Consider the following 26,865-nt stretch of genomic DNA (forward strand, 5'->3'; position numbering starts at 1 on the left):
AAGCTGGACATAATTTTAAATGGGAATCCTAGACAAAAAGGCACAGTTATGTTTTACTTTAATGCTTCATATTTGTATGAAAAAAAAAAGTTAATGATGTTGCAGAACAATTATGACTCCTAATGTTTTTGACTGGAAACAGACCTGCCTGAACATTGGTCTTTATCTGTTTTCTGCCTGACCACATCACCCAGAGATGTTATTGACAAGTGAATGGCCGACTCTTGGCTCATGTTGTTTACAGTTAGCAGTCAGCTCTGCTTCTGTTCATCTTTTCATGGTGTGACCTGCTACCTCAACTGCTCGAGATTTATTTATTATGAAGTGTTTTTTGCTTTTCTTTTTCTTTGTTTTGGTGTAATAGACAACATAGTGTTAACTTGTGCTGCTGCAAAGTTGTAGAAGTTAAAGTTTGTACTGAACTCTGTATTGAAACAAATATAGATATATTTATGTTCAACTATATGCCTAATCAAAATCGTAGCATCACTGTGCACCCTCTGAAATTCTAACAGAAAACACTCCCTCAAAATTCATCTATGGGCGCTATCAAAGTTATTAAAGTGATGTAATCCTCAACAGCAGTCCCTGCAGAGACTCTTGGCTACAAGATGATGAAGGAAACAAATCCCACATAGCGGTTTCCCCACTGAAAGAAAAAGATTGTAAGGCAAGATTAAGGCAATTCTGACAACAGTTAGCCTTCAGTCAGAACAGCTGCAAGATTCAGTGAAGAAGAACTTCACAGAAATACAGTAAACTAGCCGTAATTAAGGCACTGGAGACAGCCAAGCTAAACCTGGAGCTCTGGATATCCACCTGAGGAGCAAGGGAGGGAATAGAGGCCACAGATACAAAGACATTAAAGCTTTCCTCAGTATATGGAGGGCTTCACTGAGAGTTCAGAGCTGGGAGACGGTAAGATGAGCAGGAGTGGTGAGTGTCAGAATGCCAAAACAAAGAAGAAGCATCTTAAATATTATTCTCATGAAATGAAATTCACTTGCAGTGAGCTAAAGTTGTAATGGTTAAAAGTAAACACAGTTGTCATCTTCTTTTTGACCTTTTAGAAAATTGGCCCACAGTTTTCACTCAAATTAGTAATTTACTACATATTTTTTCCCCAGCTCTGTTTAAGTAGGTTGCTTGTCGTTTATTTTTTCACATAAAAATGAGTTTTTACCTCATCATGTTATGACAAAGAAGTGGAATTATGTAACTTTGACAAATACCACCAGCAGGAGTTTACACAATAGCGATAGACTTTTGGAGAGCATGTTAATTTCTATGCACCCAATACTTGATTAGGGCTCATTTTGCATAAGTTACTGCATCAATGCGCTGTGGCATCAAGGCAGTCGTCCTGTGGTCCTGTGTAGGGGTAACAGGTTGCTTTGATAGCAGCCTTTAGGTCATCAGCCTTGCAGGGTCTGGTGTCTCTCATCTTCCTCTTGACACTCCATAGATTCTCTTTGGGGTTCTTGTCGGGCCGGTTTGCAGGCCAATCACACACAGTAACACCATGGTCACTGAACCAGATGTTATTACCCTTGGCAGTGTGGGCAGGTGCCAAAAAAAGTGCTCTAAAGTCTCCTTGTAGATGACTGCATTGATTCTGGACTTTAAAAAAAACAGAGTGGACCAGCTAGGTTTGACACGGCACCGCAAATCATCGCTGTCTGTGGAAATGTCACGTTGGACTTGAAGCGATGTGGATTCTTTGCCTCTCTGCTCTTCCTCCCGACTTTGGGGACTTCATTTCCAAATGAAATGCAGAATCCTTTCATCTCACATGACGACTTTGGACCAGCAGTCCTTTTCTCTTTAGCTCGTGCGTGTAATCCTCCTCCATCTCTCCACTCCTTTTGAAGCTCCCCCAAAGTCTTGACTGGATTTTGATTGGTAAGAAATATTGAGCTGTATATTTATCTCTATTATTTATCAAATATGTTGAACTACCACAGGGAAATGGAAAAGTTAAAAACACTGAAACAACAGTGGTTGTTTAGAGTTGATAACCAGAAAAGGAAAGATCAAAACAACGACACGTGGAAAATGGAGGACAAGCAGGTGAACTCAAGTGGAGCCATTTTGGTCAAAGTCTTTCACAAACATTGAGTTGAGGACTGGTGCCTCGCAACTCTCTGGTTTGCTTGTTTTTAACAACAAACTTAACTTCACCCATTAACCTGGCTGACATCAGGTTAGTAGGTGTTTGTGCTGATATGATTTGTTTACTTTCCATGTTGGGAAGCAATAGATTTGATGCACTTTAGAGTGGAAGTTGGATTGTTGCAAACCTCTTTTTTTGCCTTGTCATATGCAGATCTGAACATCTCCATAGAGACATTGCTCTGGAAGCCTGGGGATGTGTTTAGATGTGTCTTTGTAAACCCAACATTTGATGCCATGTTCTGGAAGCAAACCCTTCAGATTCTGTGCTTTGGCTCATTTTCATTCTCCTGTTTTGAGTAGAAACTTTGTGCCATGATGTATTCATGATTCTAAAGCCATGTAGGGAGTTTTAGTTCCTCTATAAATTCACACACGTAAAACATCAGAATTCAAAGTGGAAAGTGTTTACCTTTTATCTGCTCCATATCTACATTTATAAACACACAAACTTATTTTTCTTGCTTCACTTCATCACTTGCTTTCCACAAAGAAATATGTTGAATGTACATCGGCTTCCTCTTGCCTCAACAGCTTAGGAAGTTTTATAACTTTTTTTAAAAAGATGAAGGGTTTTTTTTCTAAGCTTTTCTTACCACACCTCAGAATTCGTGCATCCATTTAAATACACAACATCACACTCACTTGCCCACATGCAAACTCACTCAGTAACCTGGAAAGGTTTTTTGTTTTTTTTAAAGAAATGCCACCTTTTTGCATTCTGACTCAATTTAAGCCTCTAAAAGTCAAAAATGACACTTTTCCCATCCTAAAACCTCACTCTGCGTATAAGTCAGCGGCACTTTTTAATATTTAAAAACTTATTTCAAGTTTTTCATGGAGGACGTCGGCAACAGGGGCACTGAAGCAGATGATGGATCGTTTAGCGTGAAAAGGTTAAAGGTTCGCATCCGAAATGGCAGGTTGGCGATAAGGTGGGGTGGCCTTCAACGGTTCTAAAGAAGAAAAGGGCAGAGTGAATGTCAACCAAGTCATGTGGGGAAAAATAAGTCATGCTGAAATCCCTGAAACTGGAAATGTTTCCTTCAAACTTTCAGCTCAGCTTTTGAAAAAGTGGTCAGTGCCTCTCCGTCCCTGTAAATACCCAAATTATGACTACATGAATCAACTTTTTTAAGATACTCGTTTATCCTTTTACTTTATCTACTTTTCAAAGCTCTATGTTAAATAATTCTTTGCAGCCCAGATGAAATAAGTTGTTACAACGTTGCCTGAACACACTCAATTTAAATTATCTCTAAAAAATGTTTTACATAAATTCAGATTTTGAGTAGTAAGTTGGACAAAAACATACTAAAAACAAGAACAGTGGCATTCATTGACATCAAATGCTACTCTTTAGATTACGTTTCCTTTTCTCTTCTTTTCACAAAGTGTAAACCTACTTCTCTCCCATCTGTTTCGCTCTCCTATCTGTTCTAACCAGAAATGTATTAAGATAAAAAACATTTTGTGTTGATATATTCCTGTCCTGCTTATCTTGTCAGGGTAGACAAATATGGACGGCGCATGAAATGGCCTTGTCTCAACTGAAGGTCAAAATGGATCTATGAGCGAGAGGAGAGAACTGGGGATTATTGTCATGGTGGTGATGGGAGGGAGGGAGAGAGGGAGGGAGGTGTAAGACCTTTTTTTTTTCTTATAATAATGAATTGAAAAGATAAGAGCTTTGCTGCAGACTCCTGCTATCTGTACCGCAAAAGAAAAAACACAACCTTGCAAGGGCCTGACCAGAAACTTGATGTGCGTGTGTGTGTGTGTGTGGGGGTGTGTGTGCATGTGTGTGGGGGTGTGCGTGTGTGTGTGTGTGTGTGTAAGAGAGAGAACATGCTCCTTTGGGTGTGTTTGTGATTTACTTTCACTATGGGCTTTAGGCTTCAAATAAAAGAAAAAGGCGGGATGCTTAGAAATGTAGTGATAATATCTATATGATCTAAATTAACCCTTTCTGCGCCATAGCTCTTTCCTTTTTACATGTTTTGTGTCGTTAAAGTACAACATGCATATAACCTGAATGTCGGTAAGTATAGTTCATGCAGTGAAAAGACTGATTGGGCTGCCGTGAACAATGCCGTGGGCAATGCCGTAAACGCTCTGATTCTCTGTTGCCAAACTGACGTTTCTCTAATTAATGCTGGTAACTACAACATTCATTCACCCTCCACCTCTTTCTCATGTTTTGTCTCTCATTCAAAACCAGCACTGCATTTTGTTGATGTGTTTTTCTACTTTCCTTTTTTGTTTTATTCCTTAACCTCTGACAACATGTACAGTTTTTTGTTGTTGTTTTTACAGATCAATAAGTCAGGGCCAGTGTGAAGCGTCTGCTTCGAAACACTTATTATACCACTTGGATGCTCAGCACTGCGCAGTGGCAAACCGTCCATCACATCACGTCTGCCTCGCTGCTCCTCCACTCCACTGTCTGAGTCTGACATTAACATGGACTCTTGCATAGAGAAATTAGGAATTATTATATAAATGGTCTTTAATAAAAAAATTTTTTAGCAAAACCAAGAGAAAGGAAAATAGCACGTCAAACCTAATTGCGTTATTTAGCTAAGAGTGATAAGAATTTTTTTTTAGCTAAATAAGATGTATTAGAAATATAATAAAATGAAAAGATTGGACCGAAGAAGATCCTTTTTTCCCTTTGGTGGGAAGACGAGCAAAAGCAGAGATGGAATGTCTTGGTTCCCTGTAAAGTGCTCTGCTTCAAGCAGTTTTCTAAATTAAGTGCCACTTTTAGCAGTTTGCTCCACTTCGACGTGTTGTCATACAATCAGGATGCCTATTGTCCGCCGAGGTTGCATTTAAAGATAATAGTTAGACGTCCGCGCTAAAACTTTTCAAGAAAACCATAAATTTCCTCCCCAATAAGGCGACTTCTTTTAATCTAGAAACGTGACACTGTGACGTCTGACAACAGATGGAGCAATTGTGAGATACAGCTATGATATTAATGTTGAATGTGTTTTTTTGTTGTTTTTTTTTACTTGTAATTCCCAAATTATTCAAGCTGAAATCCTGAGCTGAGCAATTCCATTTAAAGCATCAGCCAGGAGTGAAGGACATTAGAAGGGGAAGCCGTCTGCTCATTTTGAGCCAAGCTGCCTTTGGTTCAAGCTACCAGTGTTCGTTTATGTAAGATTTTTTTTTTTTTCTTGTTTTTTTTGGCAACATCCCAAATGCAAAGCATAAGTTCAGCTGATAAATCCACTGGATTAAATGATTTGTCCCCTCTCAATAGGGACTGAGAAACCAACTTGCTAAAGTGCCCTTCATCAAGCCGTGCCTGGAAAAGTGCCCTTATGCATCGTATTATTTGATCATTGTTGTGAGTGTTTGGTTTAATTTGTTATAACTCCCACTTCATAAACCGTAATTCTTTCAGCTTTGCTAAAAGGGCTCTTTATTTAATTTCATTTCCTATCATGCCCTTGAGTGAAGCACAAGCGCTTATCTAACTCCACCAAGCTGTTTAATCAACTCATTTTGTTTTTCCCACTTTGAGTCGCAGACTGAGCGACTGACCCTTTTTGCTTCAAGGGCAGTGATATCAGCCTTGACCAAAGCACTTTAAAGCTGTAAATTGTAACAATTCTTTTCATTTATGGATGCAAATTGTCAAAAGACAAATAATTCGGTTGCTAGAAAGAGAACCAAAAAAAAAAAGAGACTCCAGTCAAAAATAGATGTGTCCCTCTATCCAAACATAATTAAAAGTTAAGGCAAGACTTCAGCGTCTCCAATGGATAATTTGATTTACAGACTGTAGTCTGGTCAGGTACTAAACATAAAATATACATTTCAGGCTAAAATGATTAAATACCTTTGCGGGATTTGGGTTCAAAGCAATATTTTGCTTTGATCAGAATGTTGGTAAAAATTAACGTTGTGGATTGGTCCGCACTTTTAAGTCTGATGCCTGCACTTTAGTTGGAATTAAAGGTCAGGATGACGGCAGGGAGGCGTTCCAACCTCAAAGACTTGCAGCTCATCAAAGATAAACTGTAAAAAAAAAAAACCTGTTGGAAATGGGCAAAAAACTGCTTAGTTGTTGTAAGGAGGATTTGATTGCTGTCAGACACATTTTGAAGCAACTTTTTGTCTTATTGAAATGTAAAGAAAAACAGAATTTTGTTTTCAGAATTTAACTTTTTTTTTTTTTCCTGATTGATATTTTGTGAAATATTAACTGTACCTGTTCTGTTGTGCATGTTGTGAGACCACAGTGTGTAAATCCAAGTGCCCATTAATGGCATGGACATTTCACCTGATCTTGCCTCACCATACCACAATCTCATTTTATTTGTCTGAATGGTGCAGCAACACATGATGCTTTTTGTTGTAAGAAAACAAAATCATAAGAGGATGTGGAAATTTCAAGTGTAATACGGAGAGTTTTATTTTCCAGCAGGACTTCTGTCATCTGCCCACAGCTACCGAAAGCTGCTTCAATGGCTGTTTGTGATTGGCCAGCAAACTCCTCTGACCTGAACCCCTAAGAAAATCTATTGGCTGTCGTCAAGAGGAAGATAAGAGACTCCAGATGACTTGAAGACGGCCATCAGAGCAACCTGGACTTTCAGTACACCTTTTCAGGCTGATCTCACCATATCGATGCAATAGTTGATGCAAAAGGAGGTTCAACCAAGTATTGAGTGTATGAAAATGTAGCTAGTTTTCAGGTGCCTGACATTTGTGTGTACATCTGTTTTTGGTTGATTTAATGTGTTATTCTAACTTTGAGACACTGAATTTTGGGTTTACCTTAATCGTTTTTAAGTTGCAAAAAATAAAAAGCTTGAACGTTTTTACTTTGTGTACTTTCTATAAACTGTTTCACTTTCTGGAATGACTGGCAGGGAATATTGCATTTTTATTCAACATCCTTTTCTTAGCTGTACTGGTCCACCAGTATATTTGGTGTGTTGGTATGTTTGTGTTAGTCCAAACTGGACTAAATTCAATACAAAATCTATGGCAAGACTTTTCAAATATCTTTTTTTTTCTTTTTGTCTGTCAGTCTGGCTGATCTATTGCTTTCTTTAAAGGAACAATGTTGTCAATTATTCATCTTCCTTAAATTTTACACTTGCACACTAATTTCTGTTGGTCTAGCACATATTTGTGTTTAACGCAGCCATGTAAGAAAATTACAAAAAAAAGAGTTAAAAGTGACTATGAATATGTTTTTAAAAGGCACGGTGCACAACTGCTATGTTCGTAAATCACCAGTTCAGAAGCATCTCTGCTTTCCAAGGAGAAAAGAAGTGTGTGTTTGTGCAAACTTGTGTATTAATACAATTGTCTCTGCAATTGTGTGCGGCGACAACGAAGGTTCGTTCTGCTTCTAGCATAACCAAAATCTGTTTGTTGATTTTTACAGACTAGAGTCCCCAACTCGGACCTTGACGCTAGAAGCTCCCAGGGGGGTAGAGGTCAGTGCTGGAGTGGGAGACTTCATGGCTTCCTGTAGGAAAGACCTCCTCTTGCAGTCCTCAGACGGAGAGGTCAGTCTGTTTGTTTTGAATGCATGCAGGGCGGATGAGGTCTTCTGCAATAAAACTGTACAGCTCAAACGCTCACAGCAGCAGTGTTGGAAGTTGAAAATGTAGGAAAATATGAAAATGTTTGTGCTACCGTGTGTGTGGGCAGTAGATTGTGTTGCACTCTATTGTAGCGGGCCAGCTTCATTAAAGTACCTTATTAAGCTAATGAGCGTTATCAATCCAAGTGACCTTGTCCTCCTTCCCTCCCCTCCTCCTCTCATCACTGCTTTCTTGCTCTCTTCAATTTGGGAGAAGTGACTTCATTAAAGTTGGTTTGATGAGGTTCCCTGTCAGTTGTTGCTGCTGTGTGTGTGTGTGTGTGTGTGTGTGTGTGTGTGTGTGTGTGTGTGTGTGTGTGTGTGTGTGTGTGTGTGTGTGTGTGTGTGTGTGTGTGTGCGTGCGCGTGCGTGCGTGCGTGTGTGTGTGTGTCATTGTTAGCCTGTTATCTCACTGTCAAGCTCGTCGCATAGCAGCCTGCCACTTTTTGTGAGCGCCAAAGCAGACTTTGCCATTATCCCTATGCGTTTTCATAAGTGTGTGAGTGTATGTGTGTGTCAGTCTGCCATATTGCTTGTCCACTGGAGCATAGTGTGTCATTAACTTAGTAATTAACAGAAGAATGACCCCCCTCGAGTTGCACGCACTGTCATTGTCAGTCACACACAAACGTTTCCTTTTTTTCTTACAGCCAGCACACACACAAATTCTTATACACACACTAATGCAGTAGCGGAAAACACTCAAGTCTTCATCCATCCATCCGTGAGGCGTTTCAAAGCCAGTCGTCAGATATAATCTGAGTAGACTCAAGACTTCCACATGTTAAATGTCAAAGAAACCTGCCTTTACTGCAGAATTTACAAAGGGTTTCCTTCATATTCTGTGCATTTGTATAGTGTCTGAACACATAGAGTATATACACCGTCTTTAAATCTTTTTAGAAAAATGGATACTTTTCTGTTTCTCAGCTACTGGACTGACTTTTGCCAACGTGTTTTTGTTGTACTGTCCTACTGCTGCACTAATTTTATTTCCATCTGACATGTGTGCAAAATTGTGTTGCTGTTCCGTGAATTTGTGAGAAATTGTGAGAAAAGCAAAATTTAGCACTTAAATAAAAAAACGCAATTAAAATCACGCATGAATAATTTTGTTCACATGATTTAAAAAGAAACATTCTGCGCCATCATCTTCCTTCCTACCACTTCCTGTCATCTTCATCTTTTCCACCACTGGTAACACCCGATTGTTGCTGACATGACCCGTGTGATGTGGAAAAAGTGTTTTTGTTGTTGTCGTTATTGACTCCCATCTCACCTGTGTCATTTCCACAAATTGTTTAAAACATCAACATCTAATTCAAGTCCTTTTCTCTCCATCAGCTGCTTTGCATGACCTTAAAAAGGTTTAGATTGACAAACGTAAACTTGAGTCCAAAGTTACTTCTGACTAGAAATCATATAGTGCATTAATATCCATTCACACCTGCTTGTCTGTGGATGGTTGCCCATCACCTTCACCTGCTATTGGTTCTGCATCATGTTTCTTCTGCAGCTGCACTAGAAAACCCACCACTAACACTTAAAATGTGACAATATTTAATTGCCCTGGTGAGTTTTCTTTAGTCTTCTCTAATTTATTTCAGCATGGAAAAGGTTCTAAAGCATTTTTATCTACATTTATAGTTTTACTTCAGCCCTGCTATTTAAAGAAACCCTGTATAAAGATGGATTCAGACTTTAAAGGCTATGGTGTCCCAGGTGTTTTAAACTTTTATAGCATTTTGAAATGTGCACCGTAACAACTGCACAGGTTCTAAAGCAGAAAACATGTTTAAAAACGTATTTACCTCTATACATTTCTCTCCCTGCTGAATTATCTTTGCTTTTGTTTTCTCCAGTCCCTTTTTCCCCCCCTCCAACTTTCCAAATTCTCTAACCCGACTCATTTTTGTCTCTCTCTTTTCTTCTTGGAGTCTATAGAAATCATTCCTTTCTGCATGATTTTGTCAACCTCTCTTTCTCATCCACTCCATCTGAGCCTCTGAGGCCTTCATCTTTCCAAGAGTTATCTAATTAACTTTCCATTGCCAGGGTTATACATCACTGGAGCTCTCACTTCACAAGGAAGTAGGGAGGTTTATACATATCACTTTATTATTTCCTCTTTATGCTTTGTCTCATTGGCATTTGTTCGACCGTCATCTCTTTCGATTTTTGATGTTTTTCCATGTCGTCTACTCATAAATCGCTGGCTCCCCACTGTCGAACAGTAGCATCAAGCGCGGCGCAACAAGGGGTTGCGGTGCGGGCCTGCGACGAGGCTTGAGATCATAAAAGGCGCGAGAAAATTAAGCATTTATAGTGCTCTGCTTCTCAACCCCTGCTCCCTTTTCTACAGCGCTCTTCAGCCAGACACACACACACAACAAAAGAAGCCTGTGATCACCAAGGCACAGCTTCATAAATGCCAGGGAAGGCTTATCAGCATGGGTAAATGTATTCACAAAAGGCTCATATTACCCCACATAAAGAGAGAAGAAATTATCCAAATTTGAAAATATCCTGGCCATTGGTATGCAGCTTGTGTGTGCTTTTATAAGAAAAAATAAATCTAGAGTGTGGTAGAAAAACCATTTGCATTCACTTGATTTCATTGTGTTGTTTTTATGTTCTGTAATAATAAAAAAATGTGGTGAAAATGCACAGAGAAATCCCCTTGTTGCCCAGAACTGGACCGTCTTACCCTTGGCTAGCTTGTTAGCTAGCTGCCGATAGTCAGCTAGCCTTTTACTGAGCGCTGCATATTCAGGTTGGAGAAGACGACACTCATCTGAGCGGATGCTGCTGCTGAATGACAATTACGCAAAATTGGCCACTTTCAGTATCGGTCATGTTTATCTGAAGTCAGAAAAATCACAGATGTAAAATTTGTAAAGGATTTGAAAGGTTTTGAGGGAGCAGGTGAGGACAAGACTTTCAATTGATAACAGAATTGAAAGTGTATTTAAAAGGATTTTTTTAGTCTTTTAAACTTTCTGCTTCTGCTTTTGAACACATTAGGATGATGGACTTTTGGGAATGTCAGAGTTAAGGCAAAGATCCATGTTCTCTGGAGAAAACGGGCTATAGTTATAGTGATGCTAGCTCTGCTATTCAGTTATATTCTGTTAGACAACTGTCATATAGGCCACATGAAAAGACTTACATATTTTTTTCTCACCATTTGAAGCTAAATCAAATCAAACTGTTGTTGTTCTGAGTTGGCATAGAATTATTTAAATTATTTCCTTTTTTTTGTAGCTTTCTTCAAAGATGACAAATTTTCATTTTGGATCAAGCTATGCAACTTCATGAGCATATTAAAACGTTCATGAAGATGCTGTTAGTTTTTTTTTTTCACTTTTTCACCTTACATACTCCAAAGCTTATAACTGTGATCTCACATTCTAGGCTAGAAGTTGTTTTAAATGTTTCAGTCACTGCAGTTCTCTGTTTATGGATCATAATACAGCATCCATAGACCATCTTCAGCTAGTTCAAAATGCTGCAGCAAATATAGCGATGAGATTTGGTCAATTCTGCCACTTGACTTGTTCTACCAGTCAGTTACACGATTCAGTATAAAGTTATGAAAATGACATACTGGACGAGCGTCACTGGTCTTGCCCCTGAGTTCAACTGATCACCTACATACACTTCTCAAAGAATAAAGAGAACTGAATTCAACTCTGTAATAACTTGATAACCCAAAGAACAGACAATTTCTTCATTCTCAACCTTTCTGATTATTGTTTTGGTCACTTTTGCATGCTGTCCGTACTCTCACTCCTAGAGACATCATGAGATGGAGTCTACAACCCACAGAAGTTGCTTTGCTCGTGTAGTTCATCCAGGATGGTGCTTCAATGCTAGCTGTAGCGAAAATGTTTGCTATGTCTGTCAGCGCCATGCCCAGGGCATGAAGGAGATGCCAGGAGACATCCCGGTATGCCAATAGTCCACTAGACGTGGACGGGGCCGTAGAAGAACCAAAGCGCAGTAGCAGGGCCTCTACCTCCTCAGACCATCAGACCGCTAGTGTCTAATCTGCTTCAGCTGTCAGAAACGGTACGAGGGCCTCATGTCTATGACTAGGGTCTGTAAGACAAACATCATGCAGGGCGATTGGCATTTTCCAGAGAATACCCGGATTCACCATTGGCATCTTGTGCTCTTTAAAGATTAAAACAGGCTCATACTCAGCAGATCCGATAGATGTGCCAAAGTCTAGAGGCTCCATTGAGAAAGTTGCGCTGCCTCCAGAATGACCAGTTTGGCGGTGGGTCAGAAACTGTTTGGGGAAGTTTTTTTTTTTTTGGAGGGCTACACAACCTCCCTGGGTGAAAGCCAGTGGTAACCTGACTGCTATCATTACGTAGCTGGATGAGATCCTCAGACCCATTAGGTCTTTTTGCACTGGGCCAGGGCCCTCCAGCGCCAAGGAGATGTGTTGCACTGCGAGAGGCAAATGGTCCTCACCCCGGATACGGACCGGTTAGCCTTCAGTTATGGATGGCCTCAGGCACACCTGTGCAATTACCATGCTGTCTAATCAGCTACTCAACATGCAACACGTGTTAAGTGGGATGGATTAACTCTGCAAAACAAAAGTGCTCACTGACAGATTCAGACAGGTATTTATAGATTCAGACATATATATATATATATATATATATATATATATGAATATGTGTGTGTTTATACAAAGAGTCTTGGATCTTTGAGTTCAGATCATGACAAAACAGGAGCAAAAACAAAAGTGTTGCATTTGTATTTTTGTTCAGTGTATGTACTCTAGTGCAGGTCATCATCATCAGTTATTGGTCTCTGAGTTTGAAAATACACTGCAGTCATGTAAAAAGGTGATTGCACTGAGAAAAGCAATGATAAAGTAATAATATGAGAAAAACAATCATTAAAAAACAGAAGAAGTAACTTTAATTTTAGGGCATAGAAAACGCTGTCGGCCATCTAATAGTGAAACATAGATGGTCAATATTATACCCCTTTACATACAAGGGAGAAAATTAGATCTCTACACTAGAAATTTAGAGATTTATGACATAATTTAAACTGTTGCCTGTTTAAAATTGTTCATTTAGGAAAGAAGTGTTACTCTTTTGCTTAGAAACCCCATCTGTTATACAGGTGAAACATTTAAGTCTTATCAGTTTTTTTGGCATGAATGTGGTTTGTCTGCATAGTTTAATTTGGGGATCCCACTGCTTAATGTAATAAATTATAGGAAATAGTTTTTCACATACAATTTACAAAATGTGGTCGCTTTCAGGAAGCAAACAGGTGACGAATCAGCGAACATCTCACTAACGGGGAAAGAAACCAAAGTGAGACTGAAGTCTACATGTAACACTCGGCAGTGATACTTAGCATGATTCAGATGTTTCTCAAGTTGTGCCTTTCATTTCTTCTCAGTTTTTGTTTGAAGTCTGAAAATCTGTTCAAACAAAAACAACAAAACAAAACCATTAAGTCATAAGGGAACATCAAACACAGGAAGACTTCAAAACTCATAAAGTAGTGATAGATGCTCATCCCTCATGCAGAATTCCCTTTTGTTCATTTTTAAAAATAATGGACAAAAGGTTCATACTAGGCTTTTTTTCTTTTTTCTCTTTGGTTGACTAGATGAAAGGTTTGGCATCATCAAATATAAAAAGTTTACAAATGCTCATGCACTCTAGTTCTCTTTGTTAGTCTTCATTAGAGGGTCATAGAGGGAAAACAAATGAAGACGGTGGAATCAAGGTTTCAGTTTATCACGTAATAGACGTTTAAAACGATAAATGCTCCACTGACTTAAAATATACATTCATCTTCTACCTTATGGTCTAAATTGGATGGATTGAAGATAAGCCTCTTTGAGACCTCTACATAGATTTAATACGGTTGTTTATTAAAGAAATAAACTAAATACTCTTTCCACTTCAACCTTTTTAAAAATATTTCCACAACTAACCACTTGACCTGGGTCAACAAGGACATAACGAAAAGCAAAACAACAAAATCTGCCATGCTTGCAAAAGACAGATGTAAAAAGATGAATGACAAAATGGGGGGCGGGCATTCATCATATCGTTTATAATTTATCGTAAGAACTTGAAGTTAAATTCAAATGAATGTTTGTGGTACATATCATAGTACCACAAAATATTATGATGAAACCTTAAGTCCATATCGCTACGACCAATAACAGATTTTCCACAGATTTTTTTTGAGCAATATATTTTGATGCAGCACCACATGCAGTATTGCTACAATAAATAAACACATTTGTACAGACTGCACAGGTTTATATTTCTGAGTTCGGACCACATCTGTTTAAAAGAAGAAGCAATAATAACACCCAGACTGTTTCCCCTCCTGAAAAAAAAGGGGGGGGAAAAAAACCACACACCTTATCGAAATAGCATTCTTTTCATCTATTCTCATACACGCCTCACTCGACCGCTGACGCCGTCACATAAACGGAGGAGAGCGGATGAAGGCTGGATAGAAGGAGGATCAGATTAGTGGGAGGTGGAGAAGGATGGGAGAAAATAGATGTTTCTGTCGATTTTGCAGGAGAAAATAAAGGCACGCAGGACAGCAAAGCTTAAAGCCAAATCAATGTTGTCAGCAGCTGGCACTTAAGAAGGGACCATTAAAGTTTAAAAAGTTTGGAAAGCAGCAGTGGAATTAGGGCCAAATGGGTTAGAGGTAGGCTAGCGCTGGCTTCCATTAAAATCAAAGCCAACCAGAGCTGACAGATACTCTCAGGCTTTTTTTTTTTCATTATTCTCTCTCTCTGCCTCTCTCTCTGCGTCTCCAATCATATTTTTTTTTTCTACAGTCACCTGCTCTCTGGGTGCCCTCCATTCATGTAATTTTTTTGGCTTGTTCCCATCTCCTCCATGACCCAGAAATTGCTCTCACTTTAGCATCATTGAGGATGTTTCCATTCCTTAAATGCATTGCAGATGGCAGGAGTAGCGAGTAAGTAAACTCCTGGAGGAGTTTTGAGTGGAAAAACACAAAGTCTCACATAAGCCGAAGGTTTCTTAGTTGTTGTTTTTTTTCCTATTTCATTAACGTTTGGCGAGGAAAACAAAATAAATACTGATACAAAATTGGGAGCACTGATCTTGAGAAAGGCATGAAGGCCAGAACAAGAACTTTAATGAGACACACATGGAGTTGAAGTGAGCAAAAATGTTTTTGAGTTTGTTAAAAATGAAAAATTTTGACATTGATTGATTTCTTTATGCACTCAACGAAGCAATCGGAAAAGTATCGCCCGAGTGAAGGAAAATTGTGATTTCATTTCTTATTGGATGCACAATTACACTAAAAATAAATTATAGTGTAAAAAGGAGGATAACAACAGTAGGTTCAGCTTTGGTATCCAGTATTTGTCATTTATGCTTATTTGAATTTTCCACCATTGAGTCATTTAAGAGGTGTTATGTTATGTTTGATGTACTATCATAAATTGTCAAATTCATCTATAAATCTTGAACACTACATGACCTGGTTTGCTAGGCTGAGACATTATTTATTTTTTTTAAATCAAGTCCAAAGAAAACGGACCCTCTGGAAGCTGAAATATGGAACCATTTTCTAAAATTAAACAATTTGCACACATTAATGCATTGTCATTATTATAAGAGTATGTCAAGCAGCAGAGAGTTCAAAGACACGAGCTGCTTAATTTTTACTAGTGGTGGGACTCAATTAAAAACTTTTAATTGCAGGGTCTGTAATTCATTATCCGCAATTAATTGCATTTTAATCAAACTATACATTGACAAGATAAGCAATATTTTCAATTCAAAACCCCTTTTAAATGCTAAATTATTAAACAAATGGACTATGAGCTCTGATCATTCATTTGACTTTGGTGAAAATAAACAACTTTAAAAATGTGGACTGTTGCTGTGGACATAAATGTTGGGGACGTCTGGGCGCGCTCCAAACGTATTGATGGTATTTTGGCTCCGGTGAAAAGCCGACACCTTTTTGCACAGCTTGCTGCACACCACAATAGTCTTTTCTAACGTCCCAATCAGATTGTTTTTTGAAGCACAAATTAACGCCCAGTGGTCCAAGTGAAGCGGCTTTATTGTTTGCACTTGTGCGTCCGAATTATGGCCGTACCAGAAACGCGCAAATACAAAGATTCCAGCCAGAACCATTCCATATAAAAAAAAATACATTTAATTGGGCTAAGAAATGTTTTGAGTTAAAACAACTGTTAATGACTAATAATCAAAGTCCTGACCATAATCCCTATCTGCTAAACCGTTAAAGAAAATGAGCAAATATCTTGCATATTTGTTGAGCTCTCTTGCAAGTAAATTTCAGTCGAATGTTTAAACATGTACAGTATATTTTTGTCTAATAACAGTTTTGACTTGTAAAAGGTCTTTGTCCAGCGAAGCAAAAGTGTCATGCCTTTAATCTTTTTGTTTTTAAAATAAATGTTTTGGGGTTTTTTCTGTATAAAGAAGAGACCATTTGAAAATATGCGCCAATTCACCATCGACCAGACATGTGAAATATCCTAAGTAATCAAATAAAATACAGTCGGATTTCTGTTGTTTCTTGAAGATGTTTCATCTCACATTCGAAAGGCTTCTTCTGTTAAAGCCCGGGTGGGAACAGGCTTATAGGATGTAATCAAAACACACACTAACAGGACCACTGAGGACACTGTTCAGTTTTACGTTTGGGTTGTTGTCGTTTGATGATCCAAGCATTCCCTAGCGATGCCATGGAGTTGTTTTGGTCACATGTTCCCAAATTGGGAATGGCTGTAAAACTGCTGATGTAGAGGAGTGAATGCTGTCAAGCCCTCTCGTCTGTTTGGTGCTGGAGATGCTATTTGGATGAGTTTGTTTTTAATAAAGTGAGACTTTCTTCCATTTTCTGAAAAAAGGCAGCTCCAATAATAAACATTCAAAATCACATGCATACATTCTCATTTGGATGAGATGTAATGTCTTTAAGGAACAAGAGAAGTATTAGAGAATATAAATTTTTTGAAGATTGAATAGCAGAAGTCTTTTGTGGTACCATAAAGGCCGTGTCACACTAGGTAATGAGCACCATATTCAGTTCTTTTTTGCAAATATTTCTAGAATCCAGCTGCCTTTTATTGAGCTTAAGGTGTCCTAAAATTATGTCAAACTGAAGTATATTTCTCTCATGAATGATGCCTTAAATTTGTTTGCATGCAAATACACATTAAAGTTTGCAAATTCATTGCAAACGAATTATTAGTATTTCCTCACTTCATTTTGTTGTCAACCTCTATGAGCGGAAGTCGGATTAATTACAAGAAGTTTTCTCAAAAGTTTGGCTGCATTCAAGTTGTTTGTTTACACCGTCCTGGGGTTTGTTAAAATGTCATAGCCTGGAGGCGTTACAGGGTGCTATACAGGGACCGGCTTTTTTCTCCTCCTGCTTGTTTTTTTACCTGCGGGTAAGGCAAGAATGATGAGTAAATAAAAATGTTGGCAGAACGTAACTCTCTGTCATAAGAGCCAATGGGCGCCCAGACACAATAACGCAGAACATACAAATTACACAAAGCACTCAAATTCAAGCCGAAGAATAATTACATACAATTTTGTGAGTACAAACCGCCCTGTCCTGCACACACTATAGAAATAACACGTTTTATTCCCTGAAATGAGTGCATATATGCACGGCCATCACAAAAATATGAACCAGTGTGAACTCAAAGTGCACTCCAACAGCTGTCACTACTTTTTTTTTTCAATCTCCAGAGGTTTTCTGTTTACTTCTAAGTCTTGTTTTCATCATTCAGCTCCACTTAAGAGACTGCATCTATGTGTACGTGTCTATGGGTGCGAGAACAGATTAGCAGATACCTGCCAATGGCTAAGTGATGTGGAGGATTTTTATTTTTTTAAAAAGGTGCAATTCATGTCAGAAAAGTTATTAGCCCATACTTCACACTCCCTGCGGTGGCTTTGCCAGATAGGGGTGCATTTGTGATCCTGTCAATCTGATGCAACTCTGTCTCAGACTCTCTTACAATCTGGGAGATTTTTCTGGGTCTTATTTTCATTGGTTTTGAATAATATTTCAGTCTAAAACCATTACTGTTTAAAACAACATCTACTGCAATACAGTTCTTGTGTCCTTCGTTAAAATGACCTTCGGGCATCAAAATATATTTAGTTTCAATTTTAAGAAGAAGTCACAACTCAAACAGCTCAGCAGTCTAAAGGAGAAACCAAAGGAAGTTTGGGTGCTTACATATTTTCAGCATTTTATAGTCTAAGAGTTAATACATGCTCAAGACGACATGGTGGAAACGTGTTCTTCTGTATAATCCCATTCATTCATTTTTTAAGAAATCCTCGATTTACTTGTGGCATCCATTCAGGAGTGTCTTAATACCTGCTTCTGCAGGTGCTTTGTCAAACATAGAGAGTCGCAAGAAACTAAAGGAACGACTAATTACTCTTATGCTAACACTTGGGCCACATTGTCGCATTGCGGTGGCAGCAGCCTAAGCAGGGAGGCCGAGACTTCCCTCTCCCCAGGCAGTTCCTTAGGCGTTCCCAGACCAGCTGAGAAACATCGTCCCTCCAGACACCCTGCGGGGAAAACTCATTTTGGCTTATGACCCAAAGCTCATAACTATAGATGAGGGTAAGAACGTAGATCGACCAATAAATCAAGAGCATTTGCATCACCACCCTGCCTATCTATCTCTGACTCCATTTTTCCTAGGATACTCCTCCGCTTGAGGCAGGACCTCTTTCCTGACCCAAAGAAGGTTTTCCGGCTCAAGACCAAGGTCTCAAAAATAGAGGCACTGATTCTCATCCCAGCTGCTTTATTCTCGGCTGAGAACTTCTCCGCTGAAAGCTGTAGATCACGACCTGATACCGTTGTCAGGTTGCGATCTGCGACCTGATGCAAAAAGTAGAGACGCAATCCTAAGGTCACCAAATGGATCCCCTCACCACCTTGGCTTCACTTATAAATTATGTAAATAGAATTGGGAACAGGATCAGTGACGAAGGGTAGCCTTGGCGGAGTCCAACTATCACCGCCAACGAGTTGGACTTATTGCAAAGCGGACCAAACTCTGACACCAGTTGTACAGGGACCTGAAAACCTGGATCAAAGGGCCTGGTACTCCGTGCTCCCAGAGTACCCCACCACAGCATTCCCTGAGGGACACGGTCAAACGCCTTCTACAAGTCCACAAAAGACACGTAGACTTGTTGGGCAAACGCCCATCACCCTCGGGGACCCTGCTTAGAGCCCAGTTTTTCACGGCCAGGACGCAGATCACACTCCTTTTTCCTGAATCCGAGGTTCTTCTATCCAACGGATCCTCCTCTCCAGAACCCTGGGACACTCCTGTGTTTTGTGTAAATACTTTGATCACGTAACACTGTGATATTTTTACCAAAGATTCTGATCACCAAGCTTGCACCTTTGTGAAATGTACTTTTCTTTTCTGCTGCAGATGCATGTTTCCACGAATATGTTTGCATACAACCACTGTGCTGACATGGTACAGTACTGTTGACAGTTTTCTTTCTTTTGGTGCCTCTTTGTTTGGGTTTTAAAACTCTTTCAGTGTCTCTTCAGCCTCAGTCATTTCATCCATTGTCAGCTCCCATTCCTGCTTGTGTCCATTCAACCAGGCTAATGGTCTGTGTAATACACTCAGCTTCACCACCACCCACCTATCTGTGTGTATTCTATGTGGCAACAAGAAAAGAACAAAAAAAAGGCAAAAAGGGAGGGAAGGTTAGCCATGGAGAGACAGTCATGAACTGTGTGGGCACAATTCAGGGAGTTTGTGTGCTGAGATACTTTTGTTATTGTCCTTTCGACCTCCATTATGCCTCTCTATACCTTTCTCTTTTTTCTTTTTTCACTCCCCGATTCTTTCAACGTCTCGGCTAAAGATTTTAAACTCAACCTTTTCTCGTCTGTTTTGGTTCCTGGCAGTCCTCTAAAAAGTAGTCGTTACGTTTTTCTTTGTGAGAGATGTGAGGATCAGAAGCAGTTTGACACATGTCGACTGACAAACATCAAAGTTCCAAGAGTTTATGATTGCATAAAATCAGCCGCTTTGGGATTCTGTTAGGGTAAGAAACGTATAATTCAGCATCCTGGTGCTTTCACATTTTCTGATTTAAAAGATATTCTGATAATGTAGATTTTTATATGTAATGAAACCCTTCATTTTTAATATTTTGCTCCCCAGAGGCCATGATTTCTTCTCATATTTTTAATGAGGTTTTCATCAATAGTTCCTACAGATTTTTAAGGCCTTTTAGTGTTTTCTTCTACCATTTTTTTGTGATTCTTAGATTTTTTTTTCTTCTTTATCTGGTATTTGTACTTGATCAACTGAGGACACAAAGCGGAGTTTGCATCTGTAAGTCATATCTTTAAGGACTAGGAAAACTCTCACTGAAGATCAGTCAGAAAACTTGAGATATTTAGCTCAGTTAATGTGAATAAAGTTTTCTTGTGCGTGTGAAATTGTTATATCTGCTGTCCAGAATCATATTTAGTTAGACTTACTCCACTGTCAATGAACAAAGACATGACAATGAAATGTTGTTGCTTTGGTGTCGGAGTACACAGAAAAACATACTGAAAAACTTTAAATACATGTGCATATATACAAGTGTGACTGGTGCAGGTGAATAATAATTATGTGAATAATAATTGTGAAAGGTCAATGTTCATATACTCTATGAAGAAGAGTTGTAACAAATGGTAAACAATTTAAAAAGGCGTTGAGTAATTAGGATTAGGTTTACAAATCATGTGAGGATGATAGGGGAACAAATCAACTAGTTGGGAAGGAATTACATATATGGAAGTTTCATTCTCCCTGGTTACACATTTAAAAACGAAGCAGGTTTCCTTGTTCACATTTTCAAGAACTAAACTCCTTCCCCTCTGCCCTCACGTTCATAAATACCTGGCTGCATGAAGACTTGCTGCCTCCCCTGAGATCCGTCTCTCTGCACTCAGATTGCGGAGGTGCAAATGACCTGTGCTTTAACTCGACCTTTCCACCTGTCACTCAGCCGTTTTTGCTCTCAGATATTTGTAAAACAAAGAGTCCTTTCAAAAATCCCTGCCAATAAAGCACCAGTTACAACCCCGACCCCTCCAATTCACCGCCATCGCCTCCTATCTGACCTCAAACTAAACACGAAAAGCAAAACGACAAGTTGTTTGGTTTTTTTTCTTGGTTTTTCTGAATCCAGAAGGTGAGCTTAAATGGAAGCATATCTGGGAATAAAAACACCAGGCATATTTTCACTCAGCATTTCAACATGTGAGAGCAAAACTTTGAAATTGAGCTATGCGGGTTTGGAAACTCTTGGAGACTCAGCAGGAGTCTCAGTAAAAGTCTTGGAGGCTTTAGAGAGATCAACAAGCCCGGATGCAATGAGGGAAACTCAAACTGCTGACAGGGCATTTTTTACAGACGAGATGCAAGTTACCTACCGTAATAAACAAGCCAACAGAAACCGGCTGCCAGCATGTACTTAAGATGATGGGAGATGCCGAGATGAAGGTCAAGTCGGGAGACTTTCCATTAGGCTATCACTACCAGCGTCTGTGGTTTTTCTCCGTCTACCTGTCTGTTATTAGAGGCTGAAAAATAGTCGGCGCAGTGCAGGGGATTCATCATCATAGACTCTCACAAAATCAGTCTACGGGAATTAATTTATCTAAGTAACACACGTTTTGACAGTTTTGTGTTCTCCGGCTCCTCCTTGGCAACGAAAGATAACGGTGGTGAATTGGCTGCGGTAGATCAAAAGTGCAAAAATTAAAGACGGCGATCAGAGATTTTGTGACTGGCAGCAGCTTTAGTTGATTCTGACATGTCTGTTAGTTATAATTAACAACAAAATGCTGTTTTTCTATTTTGTTGAAAGACTGGAGGCTTCCTAATGAAGTAAAACCAAATATATCTAAACATCAAAGAGTTACATGGCTGTCTATTTTTGCTGTATTGTTAAATCCGTCTATATCCAAACCTATAGTACTGAAACCTTAAAAAAAAGAGAAAATATAATCTGCACCAATTATTTTTTCTTCATTTTCTTTCAAAATAAAAAAATCATCAGTGTCGAGCTTAATATTTGTGAGGAAAACACTGATTTTCTGTTAAGCATTAGATCCTAAACTTGTTCAGGAATCTATTGTAAATATACAGGAGCTTTCAGCATCGTCATTAATTATTGATACATTTGCCAGAGGCATTGTCACACCATGTACATGAGATACAACTCTGCAGACAGACTGGATTTCACAAACGTTATAAAACAACAGAAATCTGTTAGAATTACCATTTTAATATGTTCTTTTCATGAGTTAGTAGCATCTTTTGGATAGGGAGCATGATTAGCACCATCTTTTTTTTTTTTTACAAAGTAATGATTGACCTTAACTTTGGCATATCATATCTTAAAGGTTGCCAATGTTTCCTCCGCCAGCATGTTCTGTGACAAATACAACTGGAATCATGAAAGAGATGAAACAAAGCGACTTTCCAGTAAAATGTTTTCTTTCCTGTTGTCTGCTAACATTTAACTCCTCATTATGGTGTCCAAAGGAGGAAGAAAAACATGTTTCTTTCTAGAAGCTTCTAACGCCGCAGAGATGCTGAAAATAGATCACTGAGTCTTCATCCCTCACTGAAGAACGATCTCACTGCTAGTCAGCTAGTGAGCTAGTTATCATCCAAATTCATGGCTGCATCTATTTTTTTGTTTATTTTGCTGAGAAGAACGACAAACATATCAGAAAGATCTCTGTGCAATAATTTATCAACCACATGCATATAAGCATTTTCATTTTTGTGTGAACCAGTTAATTTGAAACTTTTGCCACCTGGACAGCTAGCTAGAAGAATTCATGAAATCCAGTCCTGGCTTCCTCTACCTTTGTCTTTGTCACTTTTCATTTAGCTCCATTTATTCTGCAATTCCTTTTAAATGTATATAGCCTGACCTTTTTCTGATTCGTGTATTCCTATTCTAAAGAAGAACCAAGACGATTCTTGGTTTTCATACGCAAAGCGATTCAAAGTGCTTCACAGGATATTAGAGGAAAGACATGAAGAAAAAAAGTCTAAACATTGGCACGAAAGAAGCCGAAGTGTAAAAGATTCAGTTTTGTGATGAAAGCAACAGAATTTCCCCCACGTGTATTTCAGCCGCGCGGCCGGGTGTTACCAGCCTAACTTTGACAACTTAAATGTACCGTGCATCTTTGCTACAAATGAGAGCAGAGGGGCCGGCGCTCTTGCTTTCTCCCCTTCCCGTCCTTCGCTTACGTCCTACTTCCACTTCCTTTCTCCTTTCATACCAGAAAAGCGCTATTTCTTTCAGAGCTGCCACCCCTACTTTCTGAGAAGTCACTCATCTCCCTCCTTTGCTGTTCATGGCTGTGCCAAAGGAAATCATCCATGAAAAATGCTTTGACCCTTCATAATTGCGGCTCTCTGCATGTTTTCCATTTCCTTGCTGCCAGAGGCACATGCTTGCTAAACTGGTGTTAGAGGAAGATGGGCTTAGACGTAAATTCACGGTTTATGCACATTTCCAGGCCCTCGTGTGGACTCCCACATTTGTATTCGCGTATAAGTGACACATACAATACAGCCGGATTCAGAGTGTAAGTAATTTGAAAAAGGCGATTTTCAAAAGTTGACGGGCTAAAGCAAATGATTGCTTTAACTTTACAGATATGGAATGAATATTAAGTTTGGCCTCCTTAAAGCTGAAGTTCAAAATTATTTCATGTTCACTGGGAGGTCCTATGTTTTTATGATTAGCAAGAGGAACATTTTTGCAGTGAAAAAAAAAATAGCCAATGTCTGTTTGAAGAAGGGACCAGCTGGGGTTTGAAAACCTTGGTCGTACATGACGACCTTTTACTTTTGGTACTTTATTTTCCTGTTTAGTAACTTAGAACTAAGAATTAAGAGGCCCTATCAGACTTCATAAATCATCTATTTTAAGAAGATATGTTGCCTGAGAGGCTAAATTACTTAGTACTATCATTTACTTGGGAAAAACCAACAAGTTCCAACATCCAACTTAAGGTATTGTTGTGCGATTTTACTCAGTTCACACAGACTAACACTGAATCATCTGGTTGTGAATACTTGTGTGAAAGTCTTTTTTGTTTTGCTATTTCATTTTTAATAAATTAGCAAAACATTCAAAATGTTCCATGTCATCATTATGGGGCAATTGTGTGGAAGTTTTGAGGAAAGAGATTAATTTACAATTATTTGGAATAAAGATGTAACATAACAAAATGTTGAAAGAGTAAAGTACTGTGAATACTTTACAAATAAATGTCTGAACCGTGCAAAGACACACATGCACATAATCACAACACTTTTCTTGGACGTACATGTTAAGGCAATTTTTAAAAAAAGAAGCAAAATTTTGTCCTACACATTTCTCAGACAGAGCAAACCATAGATCCAAATTACAAAATTCTCAAGTTAATGCTAAATGCTTATTAGCAGTAATGGAATTAAAACCAAAGTTCACCGATTTACAAAGTATAATGGTTAGCTTAACCTTAAACAGGCAAAGTTCTTGGAATAAGTCACCACTGCGATTGAAATAATTGAAAGATCTCGTCTTAATCCCTGATCTAGGGTGAGTGAAATAACTCCTACAGTCTGGTTTGGCTAAGAACTTCCTCACACTGTTGAGGAAATGAACATTTTAGCTGCACAATTGAGATATGCTTGCATTGACAATACTAACTTTAATATTGGACCTTATGGTGGAAAAGATGTTTACATCCTTCACTGAATTTTACAGCACAAAGTCTGATATTAAGTCACTGTCTTTTTGTGATATGAATGTAGGTTTGGGGGGTTTTTTGTTGTTGTTTTGCTGGTAAAACACATTTTCATTTATACCAATACTATTTTTTTTTAATTAAGCACTAAGCAGTTTTCCAAGAGTCTCTTAAATTCTTTGAGCATTTCTGCTTTTTGTTCTGCCATATTGTCCCACCTAACTGGTTGGAGGAAGATTTCTCAGTAACACTTTATTTGAAGGGGTGTGCATAAGACTGACATCATACCGTCAAAAACATAACACCAGTTATAAACAAGAATATTTACGACTTTGTCATGAAGTGTCACTCAGTAAATAATGACACTTTTAATGCAGAGTTCACACTTTTAATGGACATTTAATGCCCGTTTTAGTACAACTTTGCATTAAAAGTTTAATTATTTACCTATTCACACTTCATGACAGTCATAAACACTCAGACTCCTTCATGTTCCTGACGGGTGTTATATCATGTTTATGACATCGTCATGTCAGTCTTATGCACACCCCGTCTAATAAAGTGTTACCGATTCCTCTTTTGGTTTTGATGCTGGACTGAGAGATGTTTTCTGACAAAGTTATAAATAAGACTGTCTTTCAACAGCTGGCCAGCAAAGTCCCCCTTATTGTCTCCTCTAATCGGAACAACCCTCAGGTATCTGTCAGAGCTCCTTTTGTCACATCTAGTTTGTTCTGAGCTGAGAAGCGTGACCACTGAAATCTATTTTATTGAGTTACCTACTTGACTGGCTCGAAGTGGAAACTGAATGCAAATCATATGCTTTATCAGCTACATAACTCTTTTTATATATATATATAATCACCAGTGAGCAGTATACTCACACCCAGTTTGAATTCCACTGCGTCATAATTTCATTGAAACTGATGACACTGAATTATTAACAGTTTGATTGGATTTGAGTTTATGTAATTGGATTTGAATTTGAGTCTGTCTCTAATGAGATCACTTTACTTGTTTGGACTGATCTGAACTGTGCGTCTTTGGCGTTAGAGTGGTGCACTGACGTTGCTTTTTTGGTCGAGAATCGGGTTATTGATGACAATATGTCAACCTGGCAGTCAAAGGCACTTTAAATCTGGGATAAGCTCACACTGTTTGGATGGAAAGCATCTGTGAAGTTGAACTTTGAAGTGTTGCCAAAAGATTCTCGATTGGATTTGGACCTGAGCTTTTACTGCCGTTCCGAGCATCGCATTGTAGTTCTGGCTGTATGTCCAGGGCTGTCGTCCTGCTGGACGGACGACCTTCAAAACAAGTGGACAAATGGTTCAGTTTAAGACATTTTGTGTGGTCTGTCCTGCATTTTAATATCTTCATGGCTAATCTTTTTATGGACAGGTGCATACAAGTACATTTGAAATTATTTCACTGCCATTTTCTGACATCTACGATAAAATGTGACACTTTATTCATTTTTTATATATATATATATATATAAAAGGACCTTTAATATTTCAATTTAAAGTTTGAACCCCCAGGACACATCACCATCTGGAGTTAAAATGATAAATAAGAAAAGTAAAGACAATTTAGCATGTTTGTAATCTCATATAATAGACATTCTAAGCTATGAATTAGATATTTAAATTCATAGCTTACACATTTAAAACATTTTACATTTTTAAAAAGTGCCACAGAGTCAACTAATTTAATTCTGGAAAAGAGATCCTGATTAAGGAATACATTTCACTTCAGTTATATAGCTGCAACGGAGATTGTCTCAACTCAGTTTACAAGAAAGAAAATTGGTTCAATCAAGTTCTAGTTATTATTCAGTCTGATAAAAATCTCTTTCTAGAGAAGCCTGTCTATAAAAGCCATTTTTTTAGCGTAGCTTCATCTGAGCTAAACCAATCAGCTCTGAGCACATACAGATAGACGCCACAAACTGAGAGAGTTAAACAGTCAGAGAAGAAAACTTAACTTAACACCTTGTGAAGGAATCTCATTTCACCTGCATGCATCCAGCATCTTCTTGTAACGTAAATCGATCGGCAAATCGAGAGCCGCTTGCTTCACTGCAAATTTTTTTGTAATTAATGAATATTTCCGTTTGAACTCGTTTTTATCCCAGTCTAATGCGGTACCTAAATTAATTTTAGGCTTTTATTTCTACAAAAAGAAGGTAGTTAGAAAAAAATTTGAGTTCTGGTGCC

The 26,865-nt window shown here is 38.6% G+C and overlaps 2 protein-coding genes across 8 annotated transcripts in view; both read left to right on the forward strand.

Moving 5' to 3' along the window:
* Positions 1–26,865, forward strand: part of LOC103469533 (uncharacterized) — a 479,729-nt gene that overhangs the window by 412,957 nt on the left and 39,907 nt on the right. The gene's annotated exons all lie outside the window — the stretch shown is intronic.
* The window catches only part of LOC103462454 (zeta-sarcoglycan-like), a 343,126-nt gene that overhangs the window by 308,719 nt on the left and 7,542 nt on the right, over positions 1–26,865 (forward strand). For both annotated transcript variants that reach the window (XM_081604948.1, XM_081604945.1), the window contains exon 7: positions 7,586–7,709. In XM_081604948.1, the coding sequence (XP_081461074.1) occupies positions 7,586–7,709 (124 nt within the window). The remainder of the gene's footprint in view (positions 1–7,585; positions 7,710–26,865) is intronic.

The sequence above is a fragment of the Poecilia reticulata genome, chromosome 1, assembly GCF_904066995.2.
Source record: "Poecilia reticulata chromosome 1, P_reticulata-male-v2, whole genome shotgun sequence".
Taxonomy (NCBI): Eukaryota; Metazoa; Chordata; class Actinopteri; order Cyprinodontiformes; family Poeciliidae; genus Poecilia; species Poecilia reticulata.